At 41.3% G+C, this 15,645-nt stretch overlaps 1 protein-coding gene across 1 annotated transcript in view; it reads right to left on the reverse strand.

The window, feature by feature from the left end:
- Positions 1–15,645, reverse strand: part of SNX25 (sorting nexin 25) — a gene marked incomplete at its 3' end in the record, with an annotated part of 66,036 nt that overhangs the window by 10,755 nt on the left and 39,636 nt on the right. The window contains exons 7-10 of the mRNA XM_080630948.1: positions 12,474–12,605; positions 10,526–10,801; positions 6,480–6,635; positions 2,321–2,452 (exon numbers count right to left, since the gene is read on the reverse strand). Coding sequence (XP_080487074.1) covers positions 2,321–2,452; positions 6,480–6,635; positions 10,526–10,801; positions 12,474–12,605 — 696 coding nt within the window. The remainder of the gene's footprint in view (positions 1–2,320; positions 2,453–6,479; positions 6,636–10,525; positions 10,802–12,473; positions 12,606–15,645) is intronic.

The raw sequence follows: 15,645 nt of genomic DNA on the forward strand, positions 1-15,645 counted from the left end.
GGAGTGATCAACCACACTGTGTAAATGGGAAAACTACTGCAAAGTTGTTAAATGATTTTTTTTAAGACAACAGCAGCAGTGTGATCATGTTATTCCTTAGGTTGATGAGCCACCTGGGACTTCATCCTTATGCCCTAATGGTAACAGATTTTTGTTTACTTGTTTTAAGGAGACAGCTAAACAGATTATGAACAGCAATTAAGGGAAATAAATCCCTTTTTTTTGGCCAAGCTAAACTGTCAAATGCTTGTCTTAATATACATGCAAATAACAGCAAGGTAATTATAAAATACCACTCTTGCATAATCTCTATGAGGAAGGTAGTAATTTTTAAGCTTTTTGGGGTGTTTTTTTCTTAAAGAACATTTAACTAATCCAATTGGGATAAGAATAAACTTTAAAATTCATATAACATTTTCTGAGAAGCCAGTAAAGGTCTGATAACACTTAATGCTAGTGATAGATAATTTGACGAGCAGCTACATCACCACTGTAGGAGACACACAGCTAAAACCTATGTTTAAATTTTTAGGCTGTTTGAGAGCTGTACATGAAGAATATTCCCTGAGATGCACTCCTAAAGCTGCACATGGACCACTGTGAAACCTGATCTCTGGCCTAGGTTCCACATCTCTCTGCCACAAAACCTGCAGCAGCACCCAGGCAGAATGCAAAGCATCAGCTTGAGCATGTGAAAATGTGCCTGGTTCCCAGCACAGCTATTTGGGGAACTGCCCTTCTCCTGCCAGACTACTGCAGAAACAAATGCTTGAATGGTCTCCAAACTGTAGGTCAGGGAGGCGTGGCACAAAGGGACCCAGATCTCTGGGACAGTCCCTGCCATGTCTACCTACCCCTGAGCTAGATTGGGTTTGTGTTTATAGATGACTCACAAACACCTCCTGGCAGATGCTTATGGAAACTGGGAGAGTGGTGCTGAAAACGCCGGTTTAAGCCGTTCATATCATTCTCCATTACACATTCATCCACAGCATGGGGATTTGCATGTGTGTAGTGTATCTGAACTGTAACAGTCAGCAGAAAGTCATCCCTCTGGAAGCACATTCTCAAAATGGGATGACTTAGTACTTAACCATAGAATGCTTAGGGTTGGAAAGGACCTTAAGATCATCTAAGATCATCCCATGGGCAGGGACACCTCACACTAGACTCAGCTAAGCAAATTAAAAGTGCTTTCACAATGACTTCTCATGGGAGAAGTTCCTCATTCAGTCCATTCAAATCCACCCTTCCTGATGGCAATAACCTGCAGAGCAACTCTAACACTTCATCATCTCATATAGAAACTCCTCTCCTGATGTATTCAAGGGCTGCATTTGCCTTTTTCACACCTGCAGCCCTCTCAAGACAAACTGCACATCTGACAAGCCACCAGCGTACCTACTGCTTCCAGCCAAAAGGTGCTCTAACAGGTGGGAGACAAAGCACACAGATCCTGCTGAACGCTGAACCTTCCATGCCATGAAACTTCACTGCTCTTCTAAAACCACAGCCCTTTCTGAGAAAAATCCCAACCCTCCTTCCAGCTCTGATTCTTCATGAGCATAAACTTAACATTTGTTCTTTGGTTTGGTTTTCCAAGTCCAAAGGTCCTGTGACAGTCTCAGCCTTGATCATCTCACAGCACTGCAAGGGCTCTCAGAATTAGCCCCTAGGATGGAATTTCCACAAGTCTCCTCGTTGGCCCCTTCTCAGCCCCCTTCCTCAGCAGATTACACCTTTGAGTCCTTCAGGTTATTCACTGCTGCTTACCAAGCAATTTGTTTGCCTATGCCCAAACAGAAGAGCAGAACAAGACCAAAAAAACCCAATCCCCTGAAACACAAACCAACAACCACCTTTCTTTCTGGGTATTCTAGTCCACTGAACATCTTCTGCTGTTGAACATAGTAAGACACAAAACATTAAGTACTGCATCTTTGAGACACACCAGAGACACAACTGCACCCAAGTGTGATTCATGGCATGGTAATATAACAAGAGACAGTTCTCATCAAAAACAATGCCCCTAAGATAGATATCTGCCCAATGCCAAAACCAGTTCATATACACATAGGTATTTTTATAACTCCGCTACAACAATAGTGTCTGAGGAATAGAAATGCTATATGTGCACTGTAGTAGTCTCTGGGGAAACAGAGGTGAAGTTCAGAAGAGATTAGGGTTTCCCTCCGCAAGTAAATACAAAGCATACACAGTGTACACAAAGGTAAAAGGAAAGTATACACAGGTTTTTATTCTTCTCTTCATGCAAGTTTGAACTGACTCAGAAGATAAGAAGTCATAAACACCCCCATACCTCGCCTGAGACAATGAAGGCTTTCCACAAGCCAAGATTCTCACACCACCAGTCTGTTCTTGCAATGTGCAACTGAAGGTCACTGTGCTCTCTCTCCATGAGAGTAATTTCATCCTTCAGCTTAGAAACAATCTGTGGACGAAAGTTTATTGATTACAATTGGTAAGAAGCAGCTTGTGCAACATGCCTAGTTGTGTCTTTAGGGACAGTATTCAGGAAGCAGAAAGGTACAAAAGCAAGGAGAGAATGAATAATTTGGATGGGAAAGAAGTTGTGAGAAAATCTATGCTGCCTCTTACAAACTTGTAGAATACATAGTATCTTGAAGGTCAACCTGACACTAAAATACAAATGAGTTAGAAGGCCATGCTAATATCTCACTATCAGCATAAAATACATTTTAGATAGGATTATATATTACACCTATATATTACACATTGCATATTATACACAAACTTGAAAATCCAGTTACTCAAATACACATTACTGAGGACCTCCTCCATACCATTTTCAGATATACATGATGCAACCAAAGAACCTGGGAATAGATTTCATTTCTAGGACCTCAGCTATGTTAACAATCATTCAGGAAGTTACCACTTAGTTCATTTTAGTTTTGGAAAGGAAAGGACTTATTGTGGAAAGAACACATTTAAGAAGATGTTCTCATCAAGACACAGGTTTTACTTTTACATCCAGAGGAGAAAAAATAATGTACCTGTAATAAGGTGCTCCCAACACTGACCACCCCAAGTATCCATTTAAAAGCTCCACAGGCAAATGCTACTGCACCAACACAGGCATTGGGGGGTAAAGAACACATCTGTGCTCTCACTACTTTGAACAGTAGCGGCTGGATGACAAATAAGGGGTATCCTCTGCCAGCTGAGGACACACACACAGCAGAACACTGCAGAACAGCTGTGGACACGTTTCCACTTGTCTGCAGCAGGGAGATGTGGAAGGGACAGAGGGAATGAAGCTAACCATGGTGGCCTCAAATGTCAACTGTCCACATCTTTCTCTTAGTGGGAAAGCAGAGATATGCCAGCAGAGAATGAGCTCAATGTCAACCTCTATTTAGACCAGCATCTCAGCACTCACTCTGAACCCAGGCCCTGAGCAATGACTAATGCTCACATACATTTTTGCCATTCCTAGGATGAAGCATTTTGGGTAGACACCTTGGCTACTTGTTCATCTCGCCCACTGTCGACCATTTGCAGCCAACCTCATTACACCTCAAAAGTTTGGCCCAGCTGCTGCATCTGAACAACAGCCCTGCAGTATCAGCCTCAGTAGCAATGCAAATGAGTTGACCTAAGCCAAACGCACATCACTTGCTCCTGCCTAAATTCTTAGATTGCTTAACTGTTGCACTTTGCCAAGAGAAAAAGATTTACTTTTTTTAATCCAAGACCAGAGGGACAGTTATATACCACTCAGAATTTTCAGACTGATCAAAGTGTGCCCTGAAGATTTCTCCTAACTCCTCATAAAGGAAATCAGTCACTTTTATAGGTTTGGGTTGGGTTTTTTTTCCCTTTATTTGAGCAAGCCAGACACAACTGTAGATTACAAAATTAGAATCATAGAATAGTTAGGGTTGGAAAGGACCTTAAGATCATCTAGTTCCAATCCCCTGCCATGGGCAGGGACACCTCACACTAAACCATGTCACCCAAGGCCTCATCCAACCTGGCCTTGAACACCGCCAAGGATGGAGCATTCACAACCTCCCTGGGCAACCCATTCCAGTGCCTCACCACCCTCACAGGAAAGAATTTCTTCCTCATATCCAATCTAAACTTCCCCTGCTTAAGTTTGAACCCGTTACCCCTTGTCCTGTCACTACAGTCCCTGATGAATAGTCCATCCCCAGCATCCTTGTAGGCCCCCTTCAGATACTGGAAGACTGCCATGAGGTCTCCACGCAGCCTTCTCTTCTCCAGGCTGAACAGCCCCAACTTTCTCAGCCTGTCTTCATACAGGAGGTGCTCCAGTCCCCTGATCATCCTCGTGGCCCTCCTCTGGACTTGTTCCAATGGTTCCATGTCCTTTTTATGTTGAGGACACCAGAACTGCACACAGTACTCCAAGTGAGGTCTCAGGAGAGCAGAGTAGAGGGGCAGGATCACCTCCTTCGACCTGCTGGTCACACTCCTCTTGATGCAACCCAGGATACGCTTGGCTTTCTGGGCTGCGAGCGCACACTGAAGCCAGCTCACATTCATTTTCTCATCAACCAACACCCCCAAGTCCTTCTCTGCAGGGCTGCTCTGAATCTCTTCTCTGCCCAACCTGTAGCTGTGCCTGGGATTGCTCCAACCCAGGTGTAGGACCTTGCACTTGGCATGGTTAAACTTCATCAGGTTGGCATCAGCCCACCTCACAAGCGTGTCGAGGTCCCTCTGGATGGCATCCCTTCCCTCCGGCGTATCAACCGAACCACACAGCTTGGTGTCATCGGCAAACTTGCTGAGGGCGCACTCAATCCCACTGTCCATGTCACCGACAAAGATGTTGAACAAGACCGGTCCCAACACTGATCCCTGAGGGACACCACTCGTTACCGGTCTCCAGCCGGACATCGAGCCATTGACCACAACTCTTTGCGTGCGGCCATCCAGCCAGTTCTTTATCCACCGAGTGGTCCACCCATCAAATTGATGTCTCTCCAATTTAGAGACAAGGATGTCCTGTGGGACAGTGTCGAATGCTTTGCACAAGTCCAGGTAGATGACGTCAACTGCTCTGCCCCTGTCCATCAGTTCCGTAGCCCCATCATAGAAGGCCACCAAATTGGTCAGGCAGGATTTCCCCTTAGTGAAGCCATGCTGGCTGCCACCAACCACCTCCTTGTTTTTCATGTGCCTTAGCATGCCTTCCAGGAGAATCTGCTCCAAGAGTTTGCCAGGCACAGAGGTGAGACTGACTGGTCTGTAATTCCCTGGGTCATCCATTTTCCCCTTCTTAAAAATGGGGGTTATATTTCCCTTTTTCCATTCATCGGGAACTTCACCTGACTGCCATGATTTTTCAAATATGATGGACAGTGGCTTAGCAACTTCATTCGCCAGCTCCTTCAGGACCCACGGATGGATTTCATCAGGTCCCATGGACTTGTGTACATTTAGGTTTTTAAGATGGTCTCGAACCAGATCCTCTCCTACAGTGGGCCTAGGGTCTTCATTCTCACAGTCCCTGCATCCGCCTTCCAAGACTTGGGTGGTGCGGTCAGAGCCTTTGCCAGTGAAGACCGAGGCAAAGAAGTCATTAAGAACCTCAGCCTTCTCCAAATCCAGGGTAGCCAGTTCTCCCGATATCTTCTGGAGGGGGCCTACATTGTCCCTAGTCTGTCTTTTATTTGCTACGTACCTATAGAATCCCTTCCTATTATCCTTAACATCCCTAGCCAAGTTCAATTCTAACTGGGCCTTAGCTTTCCTAACCTGGTTCCTAGCTTCCCGGACAGCATCCCTGTATTCTTCCCAGGCCACCTGTCCCTGCTTTCTCCTTCTATAAGCCTCTTTTTTCCTTTGAATTTTCCTGAGCAGCTCCTTTTCCATTCAAGGAGGTCTCTTGGCCCTCCTGCTGCACTTCCTTCTAGCTGGGATGCAACACTCCTGAGCTTGTAGCAGGTGATCCTTGAATATCAACCAACAGTCTTGGGCCCCCCTGCCCTCTAGGGCTATATCCCATGGTACCTTACTAAACACGTTCCTGAAGAGGCCAAAGTCTGCTCTCTAAATTGTGCTGCTATATCAAGGCCAGCAGAGGGAGCAGAAGTTAACCACCACATCCCTCAGCTGCAGTGCTGCGCATGCAGGATGGACAAACAAACGGCCATAAGGAATTACACAAATAGACGTGGTCAGCATGTAAGGAGGAAATACTATTTGCCATAGACACAGCAGCAAGACCTCTGGGAAAATGGTCATTATTCTATGACAAACAAAGCCAATAAATCATACTTGCAATTTTACTTAGAATAGCTTTAATAAAAGAAATGGTAAAATAAATAAAGCTCTGATTTCACTTTCTCTAACCAGCTGATTGAAATAACAATCTGACCTGTCCAAAAAAACCCCTGGGACAACTGGATATTACACTAACACATACATAATATTAAAAGACTGAAGACACTAAAGGTACTCACCTTTTTGTCAGGTTTTGGTGAATTACATAATGAATTTAGAGCCTGTTTCTTATACTCAAGCTTGTCATTTAGCTGGCGAAGTTTATTTACAGCATAACTGGCCTGTTCATTAATTCTTGTGCTGCATTCTTCAGAAGCTTCTTCACAACCTTGGCTCTAGGAATAGGAAATGGGAGTAACTGCATCATTAATATGAAAAAGGAGACAATTACTGTTTGCTCCATAAGCGTTTCATGTGTATGAACACTTCTTGATATAGATAAAAATATAGGTATAGCAGATTCTAACGGATATTCCAACCATCAGATCCCACATGAAATGTAAGTCTGTTAAAGAAACCAACCAACCAAAACCCAGAACCAACAAAGCTTTATTGCCACTTACACCACAGCTCTTTGGCAACTCCCGCGAACTGTGTAAAATGACCTTCAAGCTAAGGCTTTAGAGTAAATAAGAGGAAGAATCAAAGTTTATTTAAAAAGCAACAACAGCTTAGTAGTCATGATCAATATTCAGAGCCAGACAGAAAAGCAAATACTTAGCTCTGAACTGAAAGATAATGAGATGGGGGAAACATAGGACAAAACCAAAAAACCCCACAGTTCTAACTAACAGTCCTGCCTCCCACAAACCCTCATAAGACAGATTTATCAGCCCACAGAACAATCTAAACCACGTCTTCTCTCTTCATAAACAGATTTTACTGCTGTTTTTAGACGTGATAACAAAAATGTGTTAAAAGCACATGTGCATTACCCTAAACCCATAAATCATTTCTCATACTCATTCAGACAAATTTTTCCATCTTGTGTACTACAGGCATGCAAAAAAATAGAAACTTTCACACCTTTCGGTGACATTCTCTTTAACATCTTTTGGCATTTACCTCAGCCTCCCCTTTCCTACTGTACTTCCCCAAATAAGCATGAAGAGACCTTGAGATGCAGCGCACAGAGCACTGAGATGTTACAGCTGCCATGTTCAAAGATCTTTGAGGTCTGCTTGTGACTGAATCTATCTAAATTTATCTGTGGGAAGCTATGAATTTCATCTTATGAAGGAGAGTTCTGTGTTCTGTGAATGATATTCCTACTAAGCAAGCTCTATCTTTATACAATTAACAAAAAGCTAACAGAAGGAAGTCTCATACTCTACTAAATTCGCAAGTTTTAGAGGAGACAAGCCTACTGCAAATTCTGCAGTATTTTACATCTTAGTAAAAAAGGCCTGAAAAGAGATACAGTAGCAACAATAATTAATCTCCTTAGTGTGATTCCCCCTAAGGGAGAGTAATATAATGCAGAAGTCAGGAAGTCTACGCTATGAAATCCATGTCCTGTTCCAGCTTTGCATTTGTCTGCCCTGTCCTTTCTTCTGTTGGCTTCCATGGACTGGCAGGTCAGATACTGCCTCCAAGCATACATATAGAGGTCAGCACACAGAACCTACTTGTCATCTCCTGGCACTACAATAATACAAATAACAATAATAATTAACAACACTGAATGTTATTCAAAACACTACTAAACAAAACCATTAAAATAATTAAAAAAAAAAAAAATCAAACCCTTTTACTTGTTGGGAAGCGCAGAGGTCAAAAGGAATTCAAACAGCTGTTTTGAGCACTGGAGAATTAAAAGACCTTTCACATGAAGAAGCTTGGTTCTAGTAATGAAAGGATTGCAATTAATTACAAATTAGTAAGGCTCTGCTCCTAGAGGTAGCCTACATGATTTCTCTGTCATTAACATTTCAGACACAGGACAAACTGGATTTATCACAAAAATGCTAAAATGACAAGGTAACAAGTTACCTGTATTCAAATCACCAAATCTATCAAATAAACAACCGACACACTCAAAGCTGAGATCATAAAGGACTGTTCTATTTTCTCCTGATTGCTAAACTGATAATGACTTTCATTTCTGCAAGTCCTGCAGAACACAGACTTTGGGCTTATTTTAGCAATCTGACACGTGCAGCACTGATGCAACCACCAGACCCTATTTCCTTGAAGTGCTGAATGCAGGCACTGCTTGCTTCTGTATTTCACATCTACTCATGACTTTTCAAAGGAGGTTTGTCCAAGGAGCAAAAAGCCATGCCAGCGTGGAAGGAAGAAGAAAGAGCTTGTTCCACATGCAGCAGAAACAGCTGAACAGCATCCTCAATTGCAATCTTCTGATTAGAATTTTCTCAAGTTTAACCAGGGCTCACTGTTTTGTCCTCCCCTCGATGAGGACACTACATGGCTTTTTACCTATCCAGCTCTAACAGTAAATTTATAGGGAATTAACATAGATTAACTCCCACAATCCCCCAGGAAGTGAAGACATAGATTTCCAAAACCTAAACTAAAATGAAAACAATTAATATTTGCTAACAATATGGATCCTTCCAGAAACATAGGATTTCTCAGCTGTGGCTTCCTATACATGGAGAGCGAAAAATCCCAAACCTATTAGCCAGTAGTGCTTTTTCACTAACATCTAAACATCACTGGAAGCTTTGGAAAAAGGAACTCTTATCACTTATTTTCACCTTGAAGACCATTAAGCGTGGCACAGAGCCACTAGGACTGCCCTACTTGACAGATGCTCTAACAGTATATGCAACTTCATACTTAATTTGTTGTTAAAATTGGAAAAAACCTTTAACCATATGAGCCAACTTGGCAATATATTAGTCTTTCAGGTTTCATAGCAGACTCAGCCTTCAGATCCAGCACATATATATCCAAGGACTCAGAGGAAGGACAGATGATGCTGGTGTGTTGTTATCTGACAGAAGACAGCTAGCCCTGAAGTGCTGTATCAGTTTTCTTACAGAAACAGTTATCTCTGTTAGACTATGTGTAAAATATATGTAAGAGATTAAAAAGCACAATGTTTAGAAATTCCTGGACAAAACCAAGAACAGTCTTTACTCAAAGTTCCAAAAATTGCAAACACAAGGACAGAAAGTCTTTGAAGCATCTACCACTACCAACACATAGCTGAGTTAGCAGCAAGGAAAGCAGAAAATGTGTCTTGAATCTTTTATCAAGAATACAGGGAGAAACAAACAATAAAAAACTCAGCAAGCACTGAAAGTTCAATATTGGAAGCAATTTACTTATAACAGCTCATCTCTGCAGATTTCTTGATATGCAGACTACAGAGACTGTAATAGCTCACCTACAGAAAGGAAAGTCATATTTAAGCAGTAACTACAAAAGCCGTAGCTTCTGGAAAAATTGTTTCTAAAGGGCAGGATGTAAATCAGTATCTCTGGATTCTGCTTCTTTGTCCCTTCACAGCCAGTCTGAGACAAAGTATTACACTTCACTTTGTTCTGAGCAAGTTCACGTGTAAAATGCAGACACCCATGCTGATCTGAAGTGGCAGCCTGACTGAAAGTTGCTCACTGGTCTGAGATGCTCTTGTCAAAACGTTCTTAAACTTAACACAAGTTCCCCCAACAATGACTGATTTAGAGAACCCACTGAAAAAAAAGGTCCCCAGAGAGCTGCCACTGGGTTATTGCTTACGACATTTTGAATGTCCTGTTTTAGTATTTACAGTTCTAGTGCTATTTGAAATCAGTTTTATTTTCCAACATAGCCTATTTATTTATTCAAGAAATTACTGAAAAAGCACTAAGATCATATTTTTCATTACTTTTTCCTCCACTTCTGTGAAGCTTTTAAAAAAGTATTTAGAACTAAGGAAATGCACAGAGGATGGGGACAGACAACTTCTAGACAGAAACCTATTGATGTTTCAGTGTGATTTCCTTCATTGAAAAGCAGAGCAGCTGAGCTTGTAGGGGGTATATTTTGAGTTCTCTGATACTAAGGAGGGTAATAAATGATATGAAATACAAAAAGCTTAGAAATCTGAAATATCTACTAATATGAATTTTAAGCAGTCGTTTTTTTATAAATACATCAGAAAAAAAAAAAGTAGTCCAAAGCTCAAGGACAGAAGATGCTGCTATATGCTTTACGCGGGATCATCTTCAGGTCACCTTAAATAACAGTGAAAGAAACTGTCTGTGTGACTCACCACTTCATCTTTGTCCTCAGGAGTTAGCTGAGCAGAACTTCTTTCTTCTTCCTTCTTGACTGATCTCTCATATAAATCACTCACAATGAATGAGGGGTAGTATCTGTCCTTTAGAGTTTCGTAAACATCTGCCTGAATTCTGTAGAATACTTCAATGCCTTTATTCCCCACGAGACTTTGCTGTATTTCTTTATAAAGGGATTTTTCCACAGGTATTTCTCTGCTTTCCACAAAAAAATTCTGATAAATTTCACTCACCAGTTGAGGTATTTCAGCCTACAATGCAGGGAGGGAGGGGGAGGGAGAAGAGAATAATGAAAACATGTTAAAAATATCAGGATGACTCAGGATCCAGGTGCATAATTTGAAGGATGATCAAACTAATTTCACGCCCAGATGTATGAGAACACATCTGCGAAATCTCCTACTGAGATCAAGCACTCTGCCTGTGCACCTACGCTAGGCAGTTGATTTTACAAGATAAATATCCCTGTTTGCTAAGTGAAGAAACAGCTGTGTTCTAAAATTTTACCATAACTGCTTGGAGAAGAAGCACCCACTGCTTTTAAATGTGTGCTCCAAAAGCTGGTATTCAAAGGAAAAAAATAAGTGCTAGAGCAACATTGTGGTCACCATTTTAAGTTCAGATTGTAGAGTTCAGCTGTACTGGCTCTCCTGTCCTCTTGTTAAGATCAACTCCGTTTATACATTACCATAATTAATTTTGAGGAGGAGGGAAGAGAAAAAAGAAACAGGAAAAAAGCACAACTGAAGAGACATTTATCAGTACATGAGGCCAGGTATTTCCACTGAAGACAGAACAGTGCATAGGGTTGAACTGTGCAGTGATGAACAGGAAAGAGAGGAAGTCATGCAGCACAGCCCATGATCATCTCTCTAAATTATTATCTCTCTAAACTGATCCAAATTAAAAAGGTTTCATTCACTCCATTAGTATGGCACAATGTTCTGGCCTGCCTCATATGACAGTATCACAGCCACATGGCTGCATAGCTGCTCCTTTTTTTGTAATCAGAAGTGCCCCTGTAGCAGCAGAGTATACTTATGTTCCATGGAGGAAGACAAGCACATTGTGTTAGAATCTCTTTTTGTAAAATGGGAAGTCTTGAATAAATGCACTACACATTGTTGTGAAAAGAAAATGAGAAATCACAGCTGAAAGGTCACAAAATGATTTACAGCACCTTTTCCAAACATAAGGAGTTTGCAAATCAAAACTGATCTATACAACTCTCTCTAACGCACGTGACAAACCCTTTTTATGAATACTTTCTAGCCTGAGCTGGTCGTTCCCATTGCTCCAGGATACTTCTTGCTCCAGAATTCTCATTCCTACTTCATCTTAGCACAAATTATAATACAGCATTGTTTCTTGGAGAAACTTAGCTGCTTATACAGCAATAAAATTGTTGGGGAGATGAAGGGATCTTTCAAAGCAAAGTCTCTCTTTCAGAAGGATTTAGAAAACATATCTACACAAATGTTCGTGGCTTTGGATTCAACGGGCTACCTGTAATTGGCAAGATGAGAAGTTTACGTACAGACTATCAAACAGTAATGTACTTTTAAGTTTCACATGAGCTGATACAACTAAAGCCAAAACATTACTGCAAGTTGTTTTTTTAACTCTCCAGTGAGCGGGAAATAGTTCTACTATTTTAGCATATCCAGTATTCTTTTTACAAATCATGTTGTTAACACAGAACAATAGGAAACCATCATAACAACAGTCCACAATTTTTAATTGCGCATTATCCTCAAACATTTACATGAGCAAGATAAACCCCCCTCTAAATTGCTTAGCACCCATCCTATGCTATTGCTGTTTTAATAACGTAAGTACAAAGACATTTCCTAACACCAAGATCACAAGCAGCAGAGATTCCCATTAAATGTACAAGCCGCATGGACTTGCAATTTCTTCCACCTTGTTAGCGTTCTTCAGGTACTCCACAGACTCCCAAAGACCGATCAAAGCCATCTTGTCCATCCTTTCCATGTAGATTCGGAAGTGTTCTCGGTATGAAGGGTTGGCCAAAATTTCTTCAAACTGAAGAATCTGCAGAAAAGAATAAAACTTGGGTAAAAACCTAACTCTCTGTCCCTTATGAGGAAAATCTTTTCATTTGGTGTGCCCACAGAGCACCATGCGTGTGTACTAGATTCAAGAGCACAGACCTTCTACAGTAATAGTTTAGCTTCATTTAAAGAAAAATAATTTTAAAGAATAAAAAATATGAGTTAGAAGTACTTGAAAGATAAACATATCTATGCTCCTACCAGGCAGAAATTATTTCCACTTATCTTCTGTCCAGGAGGTAAGACTATATTTCAAAGGACTAAGACGGCATTTCAAGTCCTTTATGAAATACTACTGCCAAAAATTTAACTTCTTGTGTCCCTGCAAGGCAGAGGAGACAAGCTGAAAGCTTAGCTTGATTCAAACAAATAGTTACATCAGCAGTTGCCACGCCACAGGCCACAGAGCTTTGAGATTTATCTCAATTACTCCCAGGGACACAGAAAGATGGAGTGTAGTTCTTCACCCTATCAGCTAAGGCATCCCATTAACTGTGTGTTATTTAAAAGCATCTATCATAAATGCAGCCAGGAAAGGGTACAGGCTGTGATATAATGCTCAGGACTCTTCCTGAGATGAGAGAGGAGGGTGTGTGTCAAGCAGAGAAGGAAATGAAACATATACTTCCCACACCTAAGCAGATGCTGCAGCCATTAAGATGTTGGATTAAAAAGCCATTATCGCTTCCTCATCCTCTACTGTTTTTGTGAAGCCAGGCTTTTTCTCTGAGAGAAACATCTACCTGGAAACGAAACACCTCCCTGACAAAATGAACAGATCTTCCCACATTGAACAAACTGAACCACCTTGGCTTTCTTTGAAAAATAGAACCAATTTTCAGAACACACCATCAAAACCAACCACCCCTTCCCCTCCAACGTTTCAGTCTAGCAGCTCAGTCTAGTTTTCATGTAGCTCATTTAGTGCCATTATTTATATTGCCAGGAATCCAAATAAACCAGAGTGGTCATGGTCTCTTGCTTTGTACCTCACAGACACCAACCAACCTTCACCTTTTTCTCTGAAAAGAAAAGCAAGTCCTTAAGCACTGCGGCTAATGAATCCTATGGCTTTGCGGTTTTTAGCAAAGATAATTTGGTATGGAGCAAGACATGAATTCCAACCAAGGCTAAGGCATATTAACCCATAACGTATTTTTCTAATACAGGCTTTTCAATACTTAATACTACTACAATTCAGATCATGTTATCAGCATGTCTCTGGGAAGACCATTTATTTTACTCAGCTTAGTACCTGTGAGACTCCAGCACCAAGTTACGTTTAGGAAAAACAGTCTGCTGGACTCAAGCTGTACGGGAAGAAACCACATCCATGTGCCACAATTACTAGCACAAGTCACTTCCTTAATAAACCAAGTTAAAGAAGATTCTTTGAAAACCGTAGCTACCTGTGTTTTTCCTGAAACAGCTTCCCCAAATTTTAGGCAGTGTTTAAGTAAATTGTATTTGTCTCAGCTGAAATGCTCCTTTTCATCTACAAAGTTTCTTAGCCAACAGTCATATGCCATTCTTCTCTTCATCCTTTACCATACCAATATCTTCTGAGCATGGCTTACTCTTAGCTTCAGAACTATTCAAGTATATGAACACAAACTTCTGCCTTTCAGAGGTTGCACTGTAATTCACAGTGAACAGCACAGAGAGTCAGGCTTGCCGAAGCTAGGCTTATTACAGAAATGGTGATCAGACTGCCCAAGAGAAGAACACAGAGATGACAATTCAAAGGGCAGTCTGTGGTCTAGCCTGATTGTTGTGCATCATCATATTCTCTATTCAATCTTTTTATCAAGAACAATGATTTAAAACACAAACAGAAGAAGGTCTTCCAGCCTCTTGAGCAGAGATCTTCACCCTCTCCAGGAATTTCAGCTCTATATATGATAGCAGAGGTAATAAATCACAATGCAGAGCACATGCTGTCTCTTCTTGAGCAAGAGGTCACCTTGGTCCTTATGCCTCTATTATCCAAAGTTATCTCCACCCAGGCTGCCAGAAAAGAGGGTAATTAACAAACATTCCCTCTCACAATTAATTGTGGGTAAGTGCTACTGCAAGGAGCGAGGCAAGTGTAACCATCCCTCCCTCCTACCAAAGGGCCCATTGCACAGGTGCCCCATAGTAATTAAAGAGGTGGTGCCTAATGCTGTTACACAAACTTCCTATTAGTTACCTTGCAAGCTGAAATACTTGAACAAGACAAATTAACAGACAGAAAAGCTTATCTTAAGGCATGTGTACACCCTCAAATCTAACATCCAGTTAGCAGATATAATCTTAGAAAGATCAGCCTCAACAGCAACCCTTCAAGTCCTTTTGACTTGAGAGCAGCTTCTGGGCTTGGAAAAACCAGCAGCTTTACCACTGCTACATCAATTCCCTGCTCCAACAGGGAAGTAGCTAACATACCACAGCTGCTCACAAGCTCTGCCAAAGACTAGGAAGGGGTTAGGGTTTTATTTTTTCCAAACAGGGTGCTCTAACCAGCATCCCTAACATAGGCACACAGAATAGCCTTGTTCTTGGCCCTACGAAGCAAGGAGCTGGTCTTGACAAATCCCTAAAGATAGTCACAACCTCTCTCTGGAGAAGAACATAAAACAACTGATTAATTTGCAAGGACCTGTATAGACACCAGATACAGCACAGATGCACAGTACTCTATTTCTTTGCAACACACCAGGTTCCCATTGACTACAACCACACTGGCCTATAATGAATAACCACAATAAAGCTGATAACAGCACTGCAGATCCTGGGTGGGTAAACAAAATTTGGGCCAGTAGTGGATGTTTTCTGCTGGGATGATGACACACAGTCACACTGCAGAAATGACATTGGAAAAATGTGTCTCTTTCCAAGCTGCATTTTCAAGAACAGTAACCAATGCTTTGTACACCAACTAAAATTAAAGCATATATTCTTTATTATCTTTTAAGAAGAGGCAAGTCATCAGAAGGTTATCTTTGTCACATAAGAGCAGTAGCTGAAATAAATGCAAT

Source organism: Psittacula echo, assembly GCF_963264785.1.
Source record: "Psittacula echo genome assembly, chromosome: 1".
Lineage (NCBI taxonomy): Eukaryota > Metazoa > Chordata > Aves > Psittaciformes > Psittacidae > Psittacula > Psittacula echo.